Genomic DNA, 22,213 nt, shown 5'->3' on the forward strand with positions numbered 1-22,213 from the left:
TTGCCATGAGGTGTCATGTTAAACTTCCAGTGACCAGTATGTGAGAGAGAGTGATAACATCAAATTTAACACACCTGCTCCCCCATTCACACTTGAGACCTTGTAACACCGAGTCACTTGACCCCGGGGCTGGAAAATGTCCAATTGGGCCCAATTTGGACATTTTCACTATGGGGTGTACTCACATTTGTTGCCAGCGGTTTAGACATTAATGGCGGTGTGGAGTTATTTTTAGGGGACAGAACACTTTCACTGTTGCACAAGATGTACACTCACTACTTTACATTGTAGCAAAGCGTAATTTCTTTAATGTTCTCACATGAAAAGAAAAAATATTTACAAAAATGTGGAGAGGTGTACTCACTTTTGTGAGATCAAATAAATAAAATATATATAAATAAATAAAATATATATAAATAAATAAAAAAATATATAAATAAATAAAAAATATATAAATAAATAAAAAATATATAAATATATATATATATATATATATATATATATATATATATATATATACACATATATACACACACACACACACACACACACACACACACACACACACACGTGTCTAGTGTCCACTGCCAAGAATTCTAGAAAGTGCTTTTTGGCAAATCTCAAAAGATAAAACATTTAAAATGAACACATCACACAAAAGCAGATTTATTTATTTATTTTTTTACTAAACAAGTAAAAGTACAAACGTTGTGTCAGCTCCAGAACATATCCAGTGTTCAGCTGCTAAAACATTAATGACCACAGACACAGGAGATGGCAATTTTCAGCAGCCTGACAGGATCCTCTGTGAATGTCTGCTGTAGCAATTGTGACAGTCTGTCTTCTGTAGTGAAAATTAAAATTTTTCCCTGCAAAAATTTGAGTAAGGAACACTTGTGCCACGTTTTATTAGGGAAATTTCTCATTGTGAAATGATGAAGTCATTTCATATAAACGTCTGCAATCTGCAATGATTGACCTTGATGCTTTCCACCACATTGTTCTATAACTAGACAGCCACCTACTGGACATTTACTGGAACTTTATGCCTTGTGCCAATGGCAAATTCTTGCTGTAGTTGATGGTACTGAAATGATAAAAATACATGATTACTTAACCACTTAAGGACCTTGGCTGTTTTTCAGATTTGGCGTTTAAAAGACTAAAACCGTTTTTTTGCTAGAAAATTACTTAAAACCCCCAAACATTATATATTTTTTTTCTAACACCCTACCTAGAGAATAAAATGGCGGTCAGTGCAATACTTTTTGTCACACCGTATTTGCGCAGCGGTCTTAAAAGCGCATTTTTTTTTGAAAAAAATCACTTTTTTTAAATAAAAAAATAAGACAACAGTAAAGTTAGCCTAATTATGTTTTTATATATTGTGAAAGATAATGTTACGCCGATTAAAATGATACCCAACATGTCAGGCTTCAAAATTGCGCCCGCTCGTGGAATGGCGTCAAACTTTTACCCTTAAAAAAATCTCCATAGGCGACGTTTAAAAAAAGTCTATAGGTTGCATCTTTTGAGCTACAGAGGAGTTCTAGGGCTATAATTATTGCTCTCGCTCTAACAATTGCGGTGATACCTCACTTGTGTGGTTTGAACACCGTTTTCATATGCGGGCGCTAATCACTTATGCGTTCACTTCTGCGCGCGAGCTCGTCGGGATGAGGTGCTTTAAAAAAAAAAAATTGGGGGGGGGGGGGGGGGGGATTTCTTATTTATTTAATTAATTAATTTTTACACTGAAAAAAAAAAAAAAAAAAAATTTATCACTTTTATTCCCATTACAAGGAATGTAAACATCCCTTGTAATAGAAAAGAGCATGACAGGTCCTCTTAAATATGAGATCTGGGGTCAAAAAGTTTTTTGTTCTATGCTTAATAAAGACTCTTAAAATGTAGTGTAAATAAAAGACATGATCACAGATTCTTGCCTGTTTACTTACCATGTTGACCTTCTCATATAATGTTTCCAGGAATCACTTCCAGACTCTCTTCCACCACCTGTGTGTTTTTCACCACCTTTTAATATGAAGAAGAAAAAAAAAAACCACACAGCATATTAGCAAAGAATAACCAACAACCAAACAGAATATCTTGGCTAAAAGATATGGTCATTACTATGAGCTCAGTTGACACTGGATGCCAATGTGGCTCCAAGCAGGGGTCCTGTGCGTCCTGGTTCATCGTTTCAGGTCCGATTTCAGCCCGAATTTTGGCTGAATTCAGACCTGAAAACTGACCAAAAGACACCCAGGGCTCCTGCAAATTCGCACCGGAGCTGCAACAGATATATGTGAACCAGCTCCTTAGAGGCATTCACATTCTCCTGCTATTGCAAATTGGATGTGGAGATCACACATCCAATTTGCAATAGTGTGAACGCAGCCTTAAAAATTCATGCCCATAGGGTGTTTAGCCCCCCTGTACGCCAAAACTGGCAAAAGAAAAGCTGCTTTACCCCCTCTTCATGATCAGATTTTAGAAGAAGCTTTACCCCCCCTCTTCATGACCAGGCCATTTTTGGCAATATGGCACTTTGTTTTACCAATGATCAGCAAGTACCGGCGGACATCCAATGCCCTGCACCCGCAGATCAGATTCTGCCGTGACTATACACACACACACACACACACTTTCAAACAAGGATTGCTGCAGTTAAAATTTATTCAGAGTCCAAAATAGCCAAAAGTTACATGTTATATTCCGAATCGCTAGCCTTCGGGCAAAGTACAGAATGCCTTTCCTAGAACATCTGAACATACACGTTTCATAAGTTATAAATTAAATGTGTGTGTGTGTGTGTAAAACATGTAAAAATATATAAACAATAAAAAATAAAAAAAAAACACACACACACACATATATATATATATACACACACACTATCTATCTATCTATCTATCTATCTATCTATCTATCTATCTATCTATCTATCTATCTATCTATCTATCTATCTATCCATATACACACACACACACACACACACACACACATACATACACATATACATACATACATACATACACACACACACACACACACACACACACACATTTATTTTATGGAAATAAAAACTTCCACCTACAGGGGGCTGAATTCAAAGACACCCCGAGCTCCTGAACAGACTGAGGTGCAACCTGGTGGCACTGGATGGACTGAAACATAATGTCCCAGAGGTGTTCTTTTGGATTTAGGTCAGATGAGCGTGGGGGCCATTCAATGGCATCAATTTCTTCATCCTCTAGGAACTGGCTGCATGCTCTCGCCACATGAGGCCAGGCATTGTCGTGCACCAGGAGGAACTCAGGACCCACTGCACCAGCATAGAGTCTGACAAAGTGTCCAAGGATTTCATCCCGATACCCAATGGCATTGTATAGCCTGTACGTCCCTCCATGGATATGCCTCCTCAGACGATCACTGATCCACTACCAAACCGGTCATGCTGAACGATGTTACAGGCGGCATAAAGTTCTCTGCGGCTTCTCCAGACCCTTTCACGTCTGTCGCATATGCTCAGGGTGAACCTGCTCTCATCTGTGAAAAGCATGGGGCACTAGTGGCGGACCTGACAATTCTGGCGTTCAATGGAAAATGCCAATCAAGCTCCAGTGTCCAGCAGTGAGCACAGAGCACACTAGGGGATGTCGGGCCCTCAGACCACCACCATGAAGTCTGTTTCTGATTGTTTGGTCAGAGACATTCACACCAGTGGCCTGCTGGAGGTCATTTTGTAGGGCGCTGGCAGTGCTCATTCTGTATCTCCTTGCACAAAGGAGCAGATACCGGTCCTGCTGATGGGTTAAGGCCATTCTACAGCTCTGTCCAGCTCTCCTAAAAGTAACCGCCTGTCTCCTGGAATCTCCTCCATGCTCTTGAGACTGTGCTGGGAGACACGGGAAACCTTCTGGCAATGACACGTATTGATGTGCCATCCTGGAGGAGTTGGACTGCTGTGCAACCTTTATAGGGTCCAAGTATCGCCTCGTGCTACCAGTAGTGACACTGACCCTAGCCAAATGCAAAACTAGTAAAAAACAGTCAAAAAAGATGAGTAGGGAAAAACCATTCCTGTTTTGGAGGTCGTCTCATTGTTGCCCACCTAGTGCACCTGTTAATTTCAATTAACAGCAAAGCAGCTGAAACGACCCCCTCTGTATACACCCCTCCCCCTCTGCTACTTAACTGACCAGATCAATATCCCAGGAGTTCTGATACAAAAAAGGAGAGAGAGAGAGAGAGAGAGAGAGAGAGAGAGAGAGAGAGAGAGAGAGAGAGAGAGAGAGAGAGAGAGAGAGAGAGAGAGAGAGAGAGAGAGAGAGAGAGAGAGAGAGAGAGAGAGAGAGAGAGAGAGAGAGAGAGAGAGAGAGAGAGAGAGAGAGAGAGAGAGAGAGAGAGAGAGAGAGAGAGAGAGAGAGAGATTATACACACACACACGTGTGATTTTTCCACAGAAGAGCCGCCCTGTAGTAAAACTTATGGGGTGGTCTTTAAGTGGTTAAAAAAAACAACAAGTGGTTAAAAAAACAAAGGCCACAGTAGCATACAGCTCATACATTTAGGAGTGTTTAAGATCATCAATTTGAGTGTTAATGGATTCCAATAATAATTTTGACCACTGGAATGCGTGCCCGATCAAATGCTAAATACGTCTAGCGTTTTGGCTCTTTTAGGCACAGCCAGCATTTTTTCTGCTCTTTAACTCAAACTTGCCTTGGTGTTTTTTTCAGCCTAAAAACGCTTTTCCAATATGGCTGTGAACACTTATGCATGCATGGACATATAGGAGGTGTGTTTTTTTCAGTTTGTAAAACTTCTGTAAACAGCAACATTTCTTTAATCTCTGTGTATGTGTCCATACAGTTCTGACAGGCATAACAGATGTAGTTACAATAACTTGACCAAAATCAGAATGTACTAAAAAGCAGCAATGTTTTTTACAACCCAAATATGGAAGGTATAATACTACAATTCCATGACCTTTTGTCTACTTTTGGTTTAGGGCCATACAAGATATATGCATATTCCAACCGGTCTTGTTACTCACCAAAAGCTCCACCAATTTCGGCTCCACTGGTTGGAATATTGACGTTTACTATACCACAGTCTGATCCCTTTGGCCTAGGAAGAAAAATCAATCACTTGGTAACCAGATCCAATTCAACCTTGAATCACATGCTTGTAAGTTTTCAAAAAGCTTCTGAACGTAAATTAATTTGGTTACAACTTACCGTATTTTTCGCCTTATAAGACGCACTTTTTCTTCCCCAAAACTGGGGGGGGGAAAGTTGGTGCGTCTTATAAGACGAAGATACCATTTTTTTACTCACCGATCCGATACGCGGAGCGCACCGCCGCCGCGGTCTTAGGAAAGGCCGCGGCTTTGGCCTAGCTGCGGAGCGGTTACTGGCTGGCTATGTGGGGGCAATGTTACTGGCTGGCTATGTGGGGGTAATGTTACTGGCTGGCTATGTGGGGGCAATGTTACTGGCTGGCTATGTGGGGGCAATGTTACTGGCTGGCTATTCCTCCTTTAAAATTGGGTGCGTCTTATATTCCGGTGCGTCTTATACGGCGAAAAATACGGTAGTTGAAAATTGCAGGGGAGCCCCTAAAATTAAAAAAGTGTATTTAGACAGAATAAGCACTCCCAAGTATGACCCCCATTTGTGTCATTTGTACAACAGTAACTTTTTCTAGAAAATCATTTACCCAAGCCAGCGGAAAATCCTTCCCAAGTCCTTTGTAAAGATGCTGCTCGACAGACCTTGCTTAACCTCATTATTCCACGCAAAAGCCTCTTCTTCAGTCTGTGGAGAAAGATGGTGAATGAATGCCAGAGAAGAAATGTTATACCAAAATCTCAGAAACTTTACTGGTGTGAGAACGTCGATTTTCACTGCTCTAAAAGCAAAATCTGCTTGCTGCACGTTATTGCCATTTGCCTGCTTTATTTTAAAGTCCTGCCAAAGCCAATATAACATTTATGAACCAACGCTGCTATATCTTTTCGCAGCTCAGTAGTTCACTAGCCTCAAATCTTCCACATAGTGTGAAGCACAAGACTACTACAATTAGCCAGCAGGATCTGGCATTTTGAAGTTAGTTAAGCTTGTACTTCTGCCCCTCTAGCTGATCTGCCGACATTAATGAGCTTCTAAACCTAAACCTTTTATTTGATTATCCGCACGAGTGAGTTAATGCCGCTACATAAATCCCTCCCACCCTTCCTCCACAATCACATCTCTTTATAGCCGTGACCCACACAGGATGGAAGCTCCACCTGTTATTTTTAATAAGACTAAATCAAGGCAGCATAGACACCCCAAATTAATGACCATCCAGCAAATTGGATTGCATTCTGAATGATGCAACAGAAGGCCAACGTCCAAATCAGAGCAGCTTTACTAATCTTCTCGTGCACTTACTGTACAATTTGGTTGTTGGATTTGTTTTATGCAGCCATGCATTTTTGTATAAATCCAGAGAGCTCCTTTATTATTATTAAAAGTCAAATCACAGTATCAGTTCACATGATTAATGTAGTGGTAATGATCATATAACAAAGTTACAATAGGACCCTAAAGCTCCTTACCTGGAGTTCAGCTTTAAGTAGACATCTGCTTTAATAAAAGCCAAAGAGTAAAATATATAAAAATGTACCTTGAATTTTAGAACGTAAAGTATCGGAGCAAATGTTTCCTTGTGAACGATTGGGGAGTCATGAGCAAGGCCCGTCATGATGGTTGGTTCAACAAAATTTCCTGAACGATCAATTACCTTTATCAGATATTACAGAAAAAAAAAAAAAAAAAAAGTTAGAGAATGAAGCAGTCATCTCTTCACTAATACGCATCTCTTCAACATACCTTACCACCACACACAACGGTGCCACCTTCACATTTTGCTTGCTCAATGGCGGAAAGGTACATTTCCACAGCCTGCTTAGTGTGTAGAGGTCCACATAACGTGTCAGCTGAAAAAAGACAGACATGGTTTAAAATACTCAGAAAAGGCAATGAAGAACTGACATATAAAGACCCACAAGGAATTGGAGAGATTTCATATGGTAAGCCATAAAAAAAAAATAAAAAAAAAATAAAGTTACATTTTCATTAGGCAGTCTAGCGTCCAAGCAGCTTTCAACCACAAACCAAAAGCGAGGGAAATTTCTACCTTATCCAGTGGAGATGGAAGTTTTGGTTACAACTATCCAATTTCCCCTCACTTTCTGTGCTGGGCAATAGGACAAACAGTCTCCCCAATGAAGACACAAACAGCAATAAAAACCCAACATAAGTTATTACCATTGCTCACTACCAAAAAATGTATAAAAAATAAAATGTGTTTTTACATGCACTTTTAAAGTAACAATTGTAAAACAACCCCACAAAAATCTCTCCTTTACTTTAGATGTACATAAAAGGAAGACAAACATTTTCTGAGCCATCAGAAAGTAGGGACAGTGAGCTAAAATTACACTGCAGAGCTCATTAAGGAGGGCTCTGACAGCTGATTGGAGGTAAGAGACACACCCCCACAAAGAACACCAGAACAGGGCTGAGGCCGTCAATCACAGACTCTGTGCTGGAGCTCCCTCCACTGTCACCTCCTTTCTCTTGGGGGAAAACTTGTCAGAAGTGATTCTTGCTGATAGCAGGAGGAGCAAAGAGAAATTAAACTTTGTGCTCTTGATTGACACAAGCACACACTACAGAGGGATATGCTTTGTTCATATTTCATGTCTGATGTTTACAACCACTTTAGGTTCTTAATATTAACTATTGACACATGTTCCCGTTAAAAAACACTACTCACATTCCCAGGGGTCCCCGATACGCACTTGCGCATAGGCTTTGGAGAGTTTCTGAACAATGTCATCATGGATACTTTCATGCAAGAACTACAGAGAAAGAATACTGGATAAGGACATAATACAAATACCAATAACGGCCATGAGTCATGTAAAAGGTAATTATTTCTTACCAAGCGTCTGGCTGTGGTGCATCTCTGACCTGCAGTACCCACAGCAGCAAACAGGACAGATGGGGTGACCAAATTAAGATCAGCATCTTCAAACACTACAATCAGGTGACAGATTACCGCATTACAGATTAATACAAACACATTTGTGATCTACAAAAAGCATATGATCATACAAAAAGAAAAATTCTACAGTGAATCATAAGGCAAACAAATAAGGTTTACAGGCCTACATTTTCTGTACCCAGACCAGCATAGAATGCTGTTAAAATTTTAAATCTTTAAAAAAAAGAGAAGTCCAGCCTTTGCTCTTTAGGCTGGGCTTCTCTTCTGGGTCACAGGAGTGAAATTTGTTTTGCACTCCTGTGACCCGTTTTCAACAGAGAGCATTCTGAAGTCCGCTCTCCGCTGACGTCACTGCCATCAGTCGGGGCAGTGCGTCATCCCTACTTCCAAGTCTGGATCTGCCAGCTGCCCTGATTGATGGCAGTCTCAGCAAGCCGCTTAGACGGCCGCTCCCTGCCCCTCCATGGCTCAGCACTCCAATGAGCCCTGAGAAGTAGAGCAGAGCTTGGGGAGGGAGAACCGAGCCATTGCCGACGGTGGCTCGGTTCTCAGTGCAGAGCCGCCGGGGGACAGATGCAGCATCAGTCTGATGTTCCATCCATGAGGCAAGTATTAATAGGGGGGGGGGGGGGGGGGAATGACTTTTACTTCTCTTTTAACCACTTCCCGCCCGGCCTATGGCCGATTTACGTCCGGGAAGTGGTTATGAAATCCTGACAGGACGTTCTAGAACGTCCTGCAGGATTTCATGCCGCACGCGCCCGTGGGGGCGCGCATCGCGGCGATCGGTGATGCAGGGTGTCAGTCTGACACCCTGCATCTCCGATCTCGGTAAAGAGCCTCCGGCGGAGACTCTTTACCACGTGATCAGCCGTGTCCAACCACGGCTGATCACGATGTAAACAGGAAGAGCCGTCGATGGCTCTTCCTCACTCGCGTCTGACAGACGCGAGTAGAGGATAGCCGATCGGCGGCTCTCCTGACAGGGGGGGTTAGCGCTGATTGTTTATCAGCGCAGCCCCCCCTCGGATCGCCACACTGGACCACCAGGGATGCCCACCCTGGAGCACCAGGGTGGGCAAAAAAAAAAAAAAAGACAGAAAAAAAAAAAAAAAAAAAAAAGCATAAAGAAAAAAAAAAAAGATGCCAGTCAGTGCCCACAAATGGGCACTGACTGGCAACCTGGCAAAAATCAGTGCTGCCACCCCAGTGTCCATCAGCGCCACCCCAGTGTCCATCAGCGCCACCCCAGTGTCCATCAGTGCCACCCCACAGTGCCCATCCATGCCCAGTGCCCACCTATCAGTGCCCATCTGTGCCACCCATAAGTATCCATCAGTGCCGCCCATGAGTGCCCATCAGTGCCGCCTATGAGTGCCCATCAGTGCCGCCTATGAGTGCCCATCAGTGCCGCCTATGTGTGCCCATCAGTGCCGCCTATGTGTGCCCATCAGTGCCGCCTATGTGTGCCCATCAGTGCCGCCTATGTGTGCCCATCAGTGCCGCCTATGTGTGCCCATCAGTGCCGCCTATGTGTGCCCATCAGTGCCGCCTATGTGTGCCCATCAGTGCCGCCTATGTGTGCCCATCAGTGTCGCATACCAGCGCCGCCAATCAGTGCCACCTCATCTGTGCCCGTCAGTACTACCTCATCGATGTCCATCAGTGCCATCTCATCGGTGCCCATTAGTGCCGCCATATCAGTGCCCGTAATTGAAAGAGAAAACTTATTTACAAAAAAATTAACAGAAAAAAATAAAAACGTAATTTTTTTTCCAAATTTTCAGCCTTTTTTTAGTTGTTGCGCAAAAAAAAAAAAAAAAAATCGCAGAGGTGATCGAATACCACCAAAAGAAAGCTCTATTTGTGGGGAAAAAAGGACGCCAATTTTGTTTGGGTACAGTGTAGCATGACCGCGCAATTGCCATTCAAAGTGCGACAGTGCTGAAAGCTGAAAATTGGCTTGGGCGGGAAGCTGCGTAAGTACCTGGTATGGAAGTGGTTAAGCAATACCTCCCCAATTTTTTTTTTTTTTTTTATATTGTTAGGCAGGGCTTTCCAGCGCAGCCTAATATGGCGTGAATGTGTCTCCTAGGGGTGCTGTAGATGTCAGTGATAGTTGGTAGCACTTCTCAAAGACACAGAACTATGCCCAGCTGATCAGCTGGGCATAAGATCAAGCTACAAAAAGTACTCTCAGAGCACTCTGTAAAAAACACAATTTAAGCATTGTAACCCCCAATGATTTACACTAGATTTTGAAGAAATGAGATGGAAGCTCCAGTGGTCATTGTGGAGGATCAGCTCTGTTTTGCCTGTCTACAGCAAGAAAAATAAATAAAAACGATCCAACAAGCTACTGCTTAGTGAATACAGATGTGCACATACTTCTTGTGTACGGTTAATATTTTCTTTGTAAGGCTAGGTTCACATCACAATTTTTACATCCGATAATCGGACCGTTAAATCGGATGGAATCGTATATGACAAAATCGTATGTAATCGGATAAGTCATTTAGTCATTTAGATTGACCACAATATAAAAAAAAAAAATCGGACACGATTTTAATACGATTTCAAATCAGGACCAAAAATCGTGGTCAAACACGATTTTTGATGCGATTTTAAATCGTATCAAATCTGATGCGGATCAAATCGGATGCACTTGGGGACCTACATTAATGAATGGAAGTGAATGGATACGTTTTGCCATACAGATTTGTACGATTTCAAACCTAAAATCGTGAGAACAAGTAGGATGATAAAATCGTGGTGTGAATGCACCCTTACCGCTTGTCCATATGGAGAACACTAAAATCTGGACAAAAAAACCTTTATGAACATTACACTGTGGGATATAGATATATATATATATATATATATATATATATATATATATATATATATATATATATATATATATATATATATATATATATACACATACATACATACACACATATACATATACATACACACACACACACACATATACATATTTGTTATACTCACCAATGATTGCATTGTTTCCCCCAAGCTCAAGTAACTTGCGTCCTACAGAATACAAACATAGTATTAGTCTCCCCAGTGTGGCACTAGAAGAATTCTTCTGTTTTGAGAGCAATTGATTTACTAGTGTTTAACCATGCGATATCGAATCTAAAGAGTAATACATACAACAGGCATCTACAGAGCTTTTAGAAATTTAAAAATTAAGCAGCTTTCTCAAAGCCCTTAAAAAGCACCCTTCAGATCCGGTTTGCATGTGTGGCACACAGATCTTAATGGGAGCAGGTTTCAAGCAGTGATCAAATTTGGTAAAAAAATGACACTAAAGCCCCTGAATGGTTTGTTTAAAGTGCAAGAAATGGTATTGCTCAATATATATTATTTGTAGGAAACATATGCAATTAAATATAGTTTTATGGATTACAAGCTAAGGGCCTTAGGCAGGGCATACAGTAAGCAAAGAAAATTGCTCTACAAGGTTTTGATGGTGCAATCCCTTCTATAGCTCTGTGTTCTGCCAGTTGGAAGCTGTCCCCCTGCAAAACACAATGATCACCCCTGGCAGCTTTAACCATTGACAGTGATCGAAAGAAAAAAAAAAAAGAAAAAAAGAAGAACACACAAACACTTTTGATCCATCCATGCCAAAAGTTTGCATTAGTTTAAGAGAGTCCTCACATCAGAGAGACTCGAGTTCCATCCAATCGCTTTCATGAAAAAAAAGTTATGGCTGTGCTATTTGTATCAATCAGATATTCCCAAATGTTAGCGTATGGAAAGAACTAGTATAATACCAGAGAGGGAACACCTGACTGAGGAGAGTGGTCATATTTGATGTGCTTGCATGCAAGAGGTCTTTCCAGTTGACGATTGCTTAAAGTGTTTTTTTTTTTTTTAAACAAACATATTGTACTTACCTGCTCTGTGCAGTGGCTTTGCACAGAGCAACTCCGATCCTTTTTTGGGTCCCCCGCTGGAGCATCTGGCCCCAGAGAAAGCCACATTCTCCCTAGCCATTGCTCTATATACCCCCCCCCCCCTCCTCACTGGCTCTGACTGAGCCAAAAAGAGCTCCTGCCTCAGCCAATAATGAGGGCGAGGTCCCAGGCAGCCAAGGCCATCTCGAACATTGCTGGATCAGAGGGGGCTCAGGCAAGGATTGGGGGGGGGGGGGCTGCACAGGTTTCTTCTTTTTTACCGTCATGCATAGAAAGCATGAAGGTAAAAAATCTTCAGCCTTTAGAACCACTTTAAATCTGGCCTTTGGTTTTCTTCCATGGCGCAGAAGTTGTATTCTTAGTAGTATTGGGTATTGACAATTTTCCTAGCCCATGTTGATAGATATTGCCATTCAGGCTTTTTTTTCCCCTGAAGCTGAAAACCATAAGAATTAGGCCAAAAAAAAAAACCCACTTACGTCAGTCAGACTGTTTGGTATGGTTGTACGGGCAGGCTGATCATACCAAAGTTGATCGATAGATCAACATGGGTAAAAGAAGCCTGTCAAATTTTTCATGCGATTTTGCAATAATCTTTAAGGTTCCCCCCACCCGGAGAACACAATAGTTCCACGGGAGGTGGAGCGATTTTCACTCCATCTATGGCCGGCTTTTAAAGTGGTTGTAAACCAGGGGTGCAGAACTACAAGTCCCATCAAGCCTCTGCTTATGGGAGTCATGCCTGCAACTGTCAGCCTTGCAACGCCTCATGGGACTTGTAGTTCCGCAAAAGCTGGAGGGCCGCCAGTTTGACACCTGTGTTGTAAACCCTCACATATACCCAATGAAGTGAATAGCTTCAGATGATGCACAGAGATGAAACAAATCATCCTACATACAATTTACTTGTATATCTGCAGTCTTCCCCTTTCTACACTTTGAAAAGTGCAGATCATGTTAAAAATCTTCATGTTTCAGCAGTACATAGGGGTGGGTGGGGACACTGCACTTACAATGTGCAAGAGCCGATTTAAAGAAAGGGCGGGACCCCCCCCCCCATCCACATAGGAACGAAGGAACATACAGAGCTGTATTCTGAATAGACAAGCTCTCTGCTTATCTACATCCAAGCACCCTCCCTGACACACATTTTCAGCTCATGTTATCTAAGGTGTCAGAACTTGCCAGAAGTGACTCATGCTGATAACAGAGGAACAAAGCACCAGAGAAAAACGACACTTGGCGCTCTGGAGAGAGACAAGTAAACACTACATATATAAGTGCTTACATCAAGATTTCATAAATGGGGTTTACAACCACTTTAAGGTTCTAAACAAACATTCTCTGCTGACTTTAGAGCAAGCAGAGCTTAATATTAAAAATACAGATGTTCTCTAGGTAAATAGAAGCCGGGAGGAGAGCCTATTCATGAAATGTGCATTACGGAAACACCAGAACAGATCGCCTGTGTGTACACATAGGTGCATTCTAAAGGAAAAACGGCAGCTTCCTATAACATGGGACTCACCAAACCTTTCTTGAACCTTCAAAGATACTTGTTTCCCCACGTTTGTGCTGCCAGTGAAAGAAACCAAACCCACACGCTCATCCTTCGCTATAGCATTGCTAGGAGAATAACAAAGAAGTGTCACAACCTGCATCTGAAACCGGTAGGATATATAAAACGGTTTGCAAGAGAAGGTGGGAATATACTAGATATGGCAAATATCACCAGACAGAGCAAGATGACCAACTATATGAAATGGGAAAGTCTTTCAGTTGGTTAGTGGCTGACGTGACCAACGGAAAAATGATTGAGGAAATAACTGGGCTGAGTTTAAATACTTTAGGGGAGAACCACACACAATCCCTTTAACCTTGTCATAGATTTAGTTAGCAAGGATATTTATATACACACAGTAGTATCTGCTCTACATTCCTGTAAATTACATACCAGGAACACATGGTGCAGAATGCCTAGTGGATACCCATTCCCAACTCACCAAGCAGTAAAATGTACAATAAAGCAACAAATCAACCACAGATGACATCTTGCAGAAACACACCAAAGTTGTCAAACATTACTTTTACCGGTCGACAGGTACATCCAACTACCAAAACTTACTAGAACCTTTTAAGTTCCACGCTTTAAAGAATAGATGGCAAGTACATACAGCATCTCACAAAAGCTTACACCCCCTCACATTTTTTTAAAATATATTTTTATTATATTTTTTTATGACACTAAAGAAATGACACTTTACTGCAATGTAAAGTAGTGAGTGTATAGCTTGTATAACAGTGTAAAATGTGCTGTCCCCTCAAAATAACTCAACACATTAATGTCTAAACTGCTGGCACAAAAGCGAGTACACCCCCAAATGAAAATTTCCAAATTGGACCCAATTAGTAATTTTCCCTCCCCGTCATGTAACTCGTTAGTGTTACAAGGTCTCAGATGTGAATGGGGAGCAGGTGTGTTAAATTTGGTTTTATCGCTCTCACTTATACTGGTCACTTGCACCTAATGGCAAAGAACTCCGAGGATCTAAAAAAAATAAAAATAAAGAATTGTTTCTCTACATAAAGATGGTCTAGGCTATAAAGAAGATTGCCAAGACCCTGAAATTAAGCTGCAGCACGGTGGCCAAGACCATACAGCGGAACAGGCCAAGCCATGGTCGACCAAAAAAGAAATTCAGTGCACGTGCTCAGCGTCATATCCAGAGGTTGTCTTTGGGAAATAGTCATACGTGTGCTGCCAGCATTTCTGCAGAGGTTGAAGGGGGGGGGGGGTTTAGCCTGTCAGTACTCAGACCATACACAGCACACTGCATCAAATTGGTCTGCATGGCTGTCCTCCCAGAAGAAATACTCTTCTAAAGATGATACACAAGAAGGCTGGCAAACAGTTTGCTGAAGACAAGCAGACTAAGGACATGGATTACTGGAACCATGCTGTGTGGTCTGATGAAACCAAGATAAACGTATTTGGCTCAGATAGCGTCAAGTGTGTGGTGGCAACCAGGTGAGGAGTACAAAGACAAGTGTGTATTGCCTACAGTCAAGCATGGTGGTGGGAGTGTCATGGTCTGGGGCTGCATGAGTGCTGCTGGCACTGGGGAGCTACAGTTCAATGAGGGAACCATGAATGCCAACATGTACTGTGACATACTGAAGCAGTGCATGATCCCCTGCCTTTGGTGGCTGGGCCGCAGGGCGGTATTCCAACATAACGACCCCAAACACACTTCCAAGATGACCACTGTCTTGCTAAAGAAGCTGAAGGTAAAAAGGTGATGGACTGGCCTAGCATGTCTCCAGACCTAAACCCTATTGAGCATCTGTGGGGCATCCTCAAAACGGAAAGTGGAGGAGCGCAAGGTCTCCAACATCAACCAGCTCCGATTTTGTCATGGAGGTGTGGAAGAGGACTCCAGTGGCAACCTGTGAAACTCTGGTTAACTCCATGCCCAAGAGAGTTAAGGCAGTGCTGGAAAAAAAATGGTGGCCACACAAAATATTGACACTTTGGGACCAAATTGGACATTTTCACTTAGGGACGTACTCACTTTTGTTGCCAGCGGTTCAGACATTAAATGGCTGTGAGTTATTTTGAGGGGACAGCAAATTTACAGTGTTATACAAGCTGTACACCCACTACTTTACATTGTAGCAAAGTGTAATTTCTTCGGTGTTGTCACATGAAAAGATATAATAAAATATTTACAAAAATGTGAGGGGTGTACTCACTTCTGTTTGATACTGTATATAGGTAGGATATAACTGCTGAAAAGAGTTCCTTAAAAGCTTATCTACTTGCCGGTCACCAAAAAAAAAAAAAATGCCCGGGTCATGAAGGGGGTAAAACCTTCCATGAAGCCAAGTGGTTGAGCATGTACACTATTGCTACACTAGAATGCACATTTATAACATAGCAAAGCATGCAAACACCTGTCTGCTATAGAATAAAACATCCCCAAAAAAAAAGTTATGACACTGTCCTCAAAGACTATGAATGTCACCTGATGTAATGGATAAGTGATGGTGAAATGATGTCAGTGGGTAATGGACCTAGTATGGCGGTAGCATTTCTCTCCGAGCCTCTTTCACCAAGTTATTCCAAATTTTTTATCTGCCACTTAGTGCTTTCAGCTGAACAAGACAACTACGTACCTTTTGCTGAGCTTCATTTGGACAGTCACCGCGATTTAAATGGAAAAAAAAAAACTTTAGAAGAATCCTATCATTACAAAGCAGGGCCCGATGAGAATACCTGTTGGGAGGCAACACGCCAACTTCTATCCAAAACCATCTATTTTTTTTTGTGTTGTATAACTATATAGACTATACTTATGCATTCATTAATCACCTACCTAATGTTTATAAGAGGTAAATGTGCTTAATGCCTGAAAATGTCTAGTTGGCATGCTGAACCTATGTGCTTCTAATCCAGGCTCCTAGCTTATCGTAAAAGGAAGAAATTACATCAGAAAAGATCAACTTACCCAATGTCGGCACCACCACAGGTCAAAGAGCAGATTGCACCAGGCAATTTATTGTCTTCTAGAACTTGAGCAACTATCCTATAAAAGTGCAATAAAATGGGTTACATTTATTTAAGCTTGTGTCAGCAAGCTAAATTTAAATCAATTATGGCAACTATTATAAAAAAAATAAAAAATAAATAAAAAACTACTCCATCAAAAACTGGGACTTTGATTAAAAATTGTTAATATTTTATTTTTAGCAAACAAAACGGAAAGTAAAACGAACAGAAGAAAAATCCAAACCAATTCAATATTTGGTGTGACCACTCTTTGCCTTCAAAACAACATCAATTCTTCTAGGTACACTTGCACACACTTTTTGAAGGAACTCAGCAGGTAGGTTGCTCCAAACATCTTGGAGAACTAACCTCAGATCTTCTGTGGATGTAGGCTGCCTCAAATCCTTCTGTCTTCATGTAATCTCAGACAGACACAATGTTGGGATCAGGGATCTGCGAGAGCCAAACCATTACTTCCACAGCTCCTTGTTCTTCTTTACACTGAAGATAGTGCTTAAAGGGGTGGTTCCCCCTTAAAAACGACTTTCTTATTCCACTGCCCCCCCACATTCCATCACGATTAAGGCTCTTATTATTTTTTTCATGCTGTACATACCTTAGTACAGCATATTCACCCGTGCATCCGGGTTGCGAGTCCCGCGGGAGTGGGCGTTCCTCACATGCTGGTGATTGACGTTTTGCCCAAAAACGAGCTCCCCCCCGTCGCGTAAGCCGCGTCATGGTTGGTGAAAGGAGCCGAACGGCGAGTCGGCGCTATACTGCGCATCGCCGTTCGGCTCCTTTCGCCAATCGTGACGCGGCTTACGCGATGGGGGAGAGCTCGTTTTTGGGCAAAACGTCAATCACCAGCATGTGAGGAACACCCACTCCCGCGGGACTCGCAACACGGATGCACGGGTGAATATGCTGTACTAAGGTATGTACAGCATGAAAAAAATAATAAGAGCCTTAATCGTGATGGAATGTGGGGGGGCAGTGGAATAAGAAAACCTTAGTTAGACTTACCGGTAACGGTATTTCTATGAGTCTTTCAGGACAGCACCTGGAGAGAGCGCAGCTCCACCCACTTCCCAGGAAACACTGCAGTCAATGCTATAAATTCCGCCCCTTTCCACCATGGCCTCAGTTGTTCACGAGTACCTCCGGCCACCTGAAATTAGATAAGCAGAACATAGAAACTACACACATTAGCATATATATATACATTATCTTTAATAAAAGGGCGGGTTATCGGTGCTGTCCTGAAAGACTCATAGAAATACCGTTACCGGTAAGTCTAACTAAGGTTTTCTCACCTCGTCTTTCAGGACAGCACCTGGAGATGATAATACTTACTCTAGGGTGGGACCACCGCTTGCAGGACTTTCCTGCCAAAAGACTGCTCTGACACAGAGAGCAAATCCATCCTATAATGACGAGCGAAGGTGGAAAAGCTTGTCCACGTTGCCGCTTTACAGATGTGTTCTGGTGAAGCTCCAGCCCGTTCTGCCCAGGAAGTTGCCACCGCCCTAGTAGAATGGGCCATTACTCCCGGAGGGGGATCCAAACCTTTAGCTTTGTATGCCTCATGGATAGCCATGCGTAACCGTCTAGCCAGAGTACTTTTGGAAGCCCCATGCCCCTTGCGGGATCCTGAAAACAGAACGAAAAGCGAATTCGCCTTTCTGTACTCGCTAGAGACCTCTAGATAGCGTCTAATGCATCTCCTGACATCTAAGGAATGGAATTCTCTCTCCTTCGGACAAGAAGGAGTTGGACAAAAGGTAGGTAACACTATTTCCTGCGTCCTATGAAATACTGACACTACCTTCGGAAGAAAACTCGGATCAGTTCTTAATACTACCCTATCAGGGAAGATTGACAAAAAAGGCTCCAAAACGGAAAGCGCCTGAAGCTCGCTAATCCTCCTTGCTGAGGTGACCGCCACCAAAAGCACCAATTTTAAAGTTAGAAACTTTACAGAGGCGTCTACCAGTGGTTCGAAGGGCTTTTGAGTCAAACCCCCCAGGACCACTGATAAATCCCACTTGGGGAAAAATTTAAACGGGGAAGGCCTAGCCCTGGCTAAGGCCTTAAAAAATCTGATGACATAGGGCTCTAGAGATAAACGTCTCTCTAGAAACACTGACAAAGCCGCCACCTGCGCCTTCAAGGTGCTGGCTGCCAGACCCTTATCCATACCGTCTTGTAAAAACTCCAAGACGGAACAAGTATTCAAAGGAGAATAATTTTTAACTTCACACCAAGAATTGAAAACCTTCCAAGTCTTGAAATAGATGGCCCTCGTGACCTCTTTCCTACTACTAAGTAGCGTATCTACCAAACGTTTGGATAGACCCTTCCTGCTAAGAATTAGCTCTTCAGTAACCAGGCCGTGAGCCTTAACCGACTCACGTCTGGATGCAGTAGAGGGCCCTGAAAAAGTAGATCTCTTCTGACTGGTAGAACCCAGGGGTCTTCTACCGCCAGTTCCAACAGACTCGAAAACCAAGGCCTCTTGGGCCAGTACGGGGCTATCAGGATCAGAGTAGTCTTCTCCTCCTGAAGCTTCCGTAACACTAAGGGAATGATCTGAACCGGGGGGAAGGCATAGCACAGGCGGAAGGGCCAGCGTTGAACTAACGCATCTAGACCCTCTGCCTGGTCCATTCTGTTTAGAGAGAAATAAGCTGGAACCTTGGCATTGGACTGGGCCGCGAACAGGTCTATCTGAGGAGTTCCCCACTTGTTTACTAGCTCTTGGAAGACCTCCGGGCATAAACACCACTCCGATTCCAGAACCCTTGTCCGACTTAAAAAGTCTGCCAGCATGTTTAGGCTGCCTTTTAGGTGTACTGCCGATAGGGAAGCCAAGTTCACCTCTGCCCAGGACAGAGTCTGTAAGGCCAGACTGAGGAGTACTCTGCTTCTCGTGCCCCCCTGTCTGGAAACATACGCCACTCCTGTGGCGTTGTCTGACAGAATCTGGACATGTTGGTCCAGAATCAGCTCCTGAAAGGCCCTTAGTCCTAACCAAATGGCCCTGAGTTCCCTCCAATTGGAGGACCTTCTGGACTCTTCCCTCGTCCAGGATCCCTGTGCCATCTGCCCGTCCAGGTGAGCACCCCATCCCCACGAACTCGCGTCCGTAGTTAGGACCCTTGTAGTGGGGAAGGACCAAGACAGACCTAGGCGCAGATTTGCCTGGCCTCTCCACCACCAAAGTTTCCTCTTCACTGAAGACGGAACTCTGAATCTCTTCTCTAGGGATTCCCCATGGGTCCAATTCTGAAGGATCACCTGTTGTAGGTCCCTTGAATGGAGACGAGCCCACTGCACCGCCGGAATGGCGGCCGTGAGTAAGCCCATTGTGGACATGGCTGAGCGCACAGAAATTGGCACATTCGTCTGAATTGTCTTCACCGCAGCCTGAACTTTTTCTATCTTTTCTTCTGGTAGAAAGATTTTCCCCTGAACAGAGTCTATAACGTATCCTAGAAAGACTATCCTCTGGGAGGGCACTAGACTTGACTTTTCTTTGTTCAGGATCCAACCAAGCCCTTCCAAATGAGCCTGGGTCCTCCTCAGGTCCAGGAGAAGCTGCTCCTCCGACTTGGCGAACAGCAGGAGGTCGTCCAAGTATGGAATTATAGAAATCCCCCTGAGCCTTAGGGGTGCCAAGGCCTCTGCCACCACTTTTGAAAAGACTCTGGGAGAGGAGGAAAGGCCGAATGGGAGGGCTCTGAATTGAAAATGTCTCACTCCGCTCACTGTTCTGATGGCTAGACGCAGATGGCGCTGGGAGGAAGTCCTGATCGGGACGTGCAAATAAGCATCCCTTAAATCTATTGAAGCTAGAAAGCACCCCAGGGGAAGAAGCTTTCTCACCGAGTATATAGAGTCCATGCGGAATCTCTTGTACCGGATAGCTAGATTCAGGACCTTCAGGTTTAAAATTAACCTGAATTTGCCCGACGGCTTCTTTACAAGGAATATATGGGAATAACAGCCCTCCCCCTGTTCTCTCTGGGGAACTGGCGTAATCACCCTCTGTTGGAGAAAATCCTCCACCAATGTCAGCATAGCCTGAGACTTCTCTTGCTCCCTGGGCAATTGGGTCACATAAAACCGCGACGGTGGTTTTCCCGAAAACTCCAGTGCGTATCCCTCTGCAATCAGTTTGAGCACATACGGACTGGACGTCGCCTCTGCCCACTGTGGAAGGAAGGCTTGGAGCCGACCACCCACAGCTGGGAGACCGTCACTGGGGCTTAGCAGGTTGGCTGGGGGAGCGAAACAACACCCCAGGCTTCCCGCGGCCCCTCTGGGACCGCCAGGGTCTACCACCCTGACCTCTTTGTGCCTCCTTAGGACCCTTGGCTTGGAAAAAAGGACGAAAATTTTTCTTGGGCCCCGAATCTACCTTTTTTAAAGGAAGAGCCTTCTTTCTATCCGCCGTCCTATCTAGGACGGTGTCTAGTCCTGTGCCAAAAACCAAGTCTCCTTCAAAAGGTAACCCACACAGTTTCAGCTTAGAGGCTGTGTCCCCCTGCCAGGTCTTAACCCATAAGGCCCTTCTGGTTGAATTTATCAACGCCGAGGATCTGGCGGAGAGCTTCACGGATTCAGCCGAAGCATCCGCTATATAGCCTACCGCTTTCATAAGGACTGGAAAGGACTCCAAAAGCTCTCTACGAGAGGTACGGCCTCAATGTGACCTTTGAGCTGATCCAGCCAATGCTCAAGGTTTCTGGCCACCACAGTGGATGCCATAGCTGGTTTAAGATTAATCAAGGAGGTATCCCAGGCTTTTTTGAGCAGGCTATCTGCTCTTTTATCCAGGGGATCCTTAAGGACACCTGTATCCTCAAAAGCTAGGTCCGTATTGCGGGAAACTTTTGAGAATGCTGAATCCAGTTTAGGCCTTTTATTCCAGGCCTGCGTTGGATCCTCCTCGAAAGGGAATCTCCTTTTCAGAGATTTAGAAAAGAAGGGTGCCTTCTCTGGGTCCTTCCATTCTCTTTTAATTGTCTCAGACAATACTTTATGTACCGGGAAGGTACGATGTTTTACCTCATCCAAACCCTGGTACATCCTGTCATGCAATGACAGCTGAGTCGCATCTTCTTTAATGTTTAGGGTAGAATGAATTGTCCTTAATAGGTCATCAACCTCCTCTAAGGACAGTTTATAGCGTGAGGAAGAAGTATCCCTTTCTTCTTCATCCTCCGCCTCTGATCCTGAAATAGCATTTTCAGGTTCCTCCTCCTCGGACTCACTGTCTAACCTTCTAGATGTGGAGGGGGTACTGGCCCTGGCCTTAGATCCTTTAGTCGGACCCTTGTCCAGGAAGGAGCGAAAAGACTGGAAAGTCTGGTGCAACTCCTCCCTAAATGAAGAGAGCAACTCCCCCGTTCCCTTGACGGTGGTCTGCTCAGAGGCCGAACTAGTAGAGGCTTCCCCCCTGACAATCTCCGCAATACAAGTTTTGCATAAAGGTTTGGTCCAGTTCCCTTTAAGGGAAGCTTTACAAGTAGCACACCGCTTCTTGGAAGGAGGAGGTTCTACCACTTTAAGTTTTTCTTTAACTTTCTGAAACGACACAAAGGACAACAACGCTATGTTTAACCTTTGTACGCCAGCCAACAAAACA

General features: G+C 43.5%; 1 protein-coding gene across 1 annotated transcript in view; it reads right to left on the reverse strand.

Moving 5' to 3' along the window:
• Positions 1-661: 661 nt before the first annotated feature.
• The window catches only part of ALDH7A1 (aldehyde dehydrogenase 7 family member A1), a 50,794-nt gene continuing 29,242 nt past the window's right edge, over positions 662-22,213 (reverse strand). Inside the window, exons 8-18 of the mRNA XM_040344608.1 lie at positions 16,520-16,597; positions 13,540-13,637; positions 11,077-11,118; positions 8,002-8,096; positions 7,834-7,918; positions 6,885-6,991; positions 6,679-6,795; positions 5,728-5,825; positions 5,063-5,136; positions 1,959-2,034; positions 662-1,087 (exon numbers count right to left, since the gene is read on the reverse strand). Of these exons, the coding sequence (XP_040200542.1) occupies positions 1,033-1,087; positions 1,959-2,034; positions 5,063-5,136; positions 5,728-5,825; positions 6,679-6,795; positions 6,885-6,991; positions 7,834-7,918; positions 8,002-8,096; positions 11,077-11,118; positions 13,540-13,637; positions 16,520-16,597 (925 nt within the window). The 3' untranslated portion in view covers positions 662-1,032. The remainder of the gene's footprint in view (positions 1,088-1,958; positions 2,035-5,062; positions 5,137-5,727; positions 5,826-6,678; positions 6,796-6,884; positions 6,992-7,833; positions 7,919-8,001; positions 8,097-11,076; positions 11,119-13,539; positions 13,638-16,519; positions 16,598-22,213) is intronic.

This window comes from Rana temporaria, chromosome 1 (assembly GCF_905171775.1).
Source record: "Rana temporaria chromosome 1, aRanTem1.1, whole genome shotgun sequence".
Classification (NCBI taxonomy): domain Eukaryota; kingdom Metazoa; phylum Chordata; class Amphibia; order Anura; family Ranidae; genus Rana; species Rana temporaria.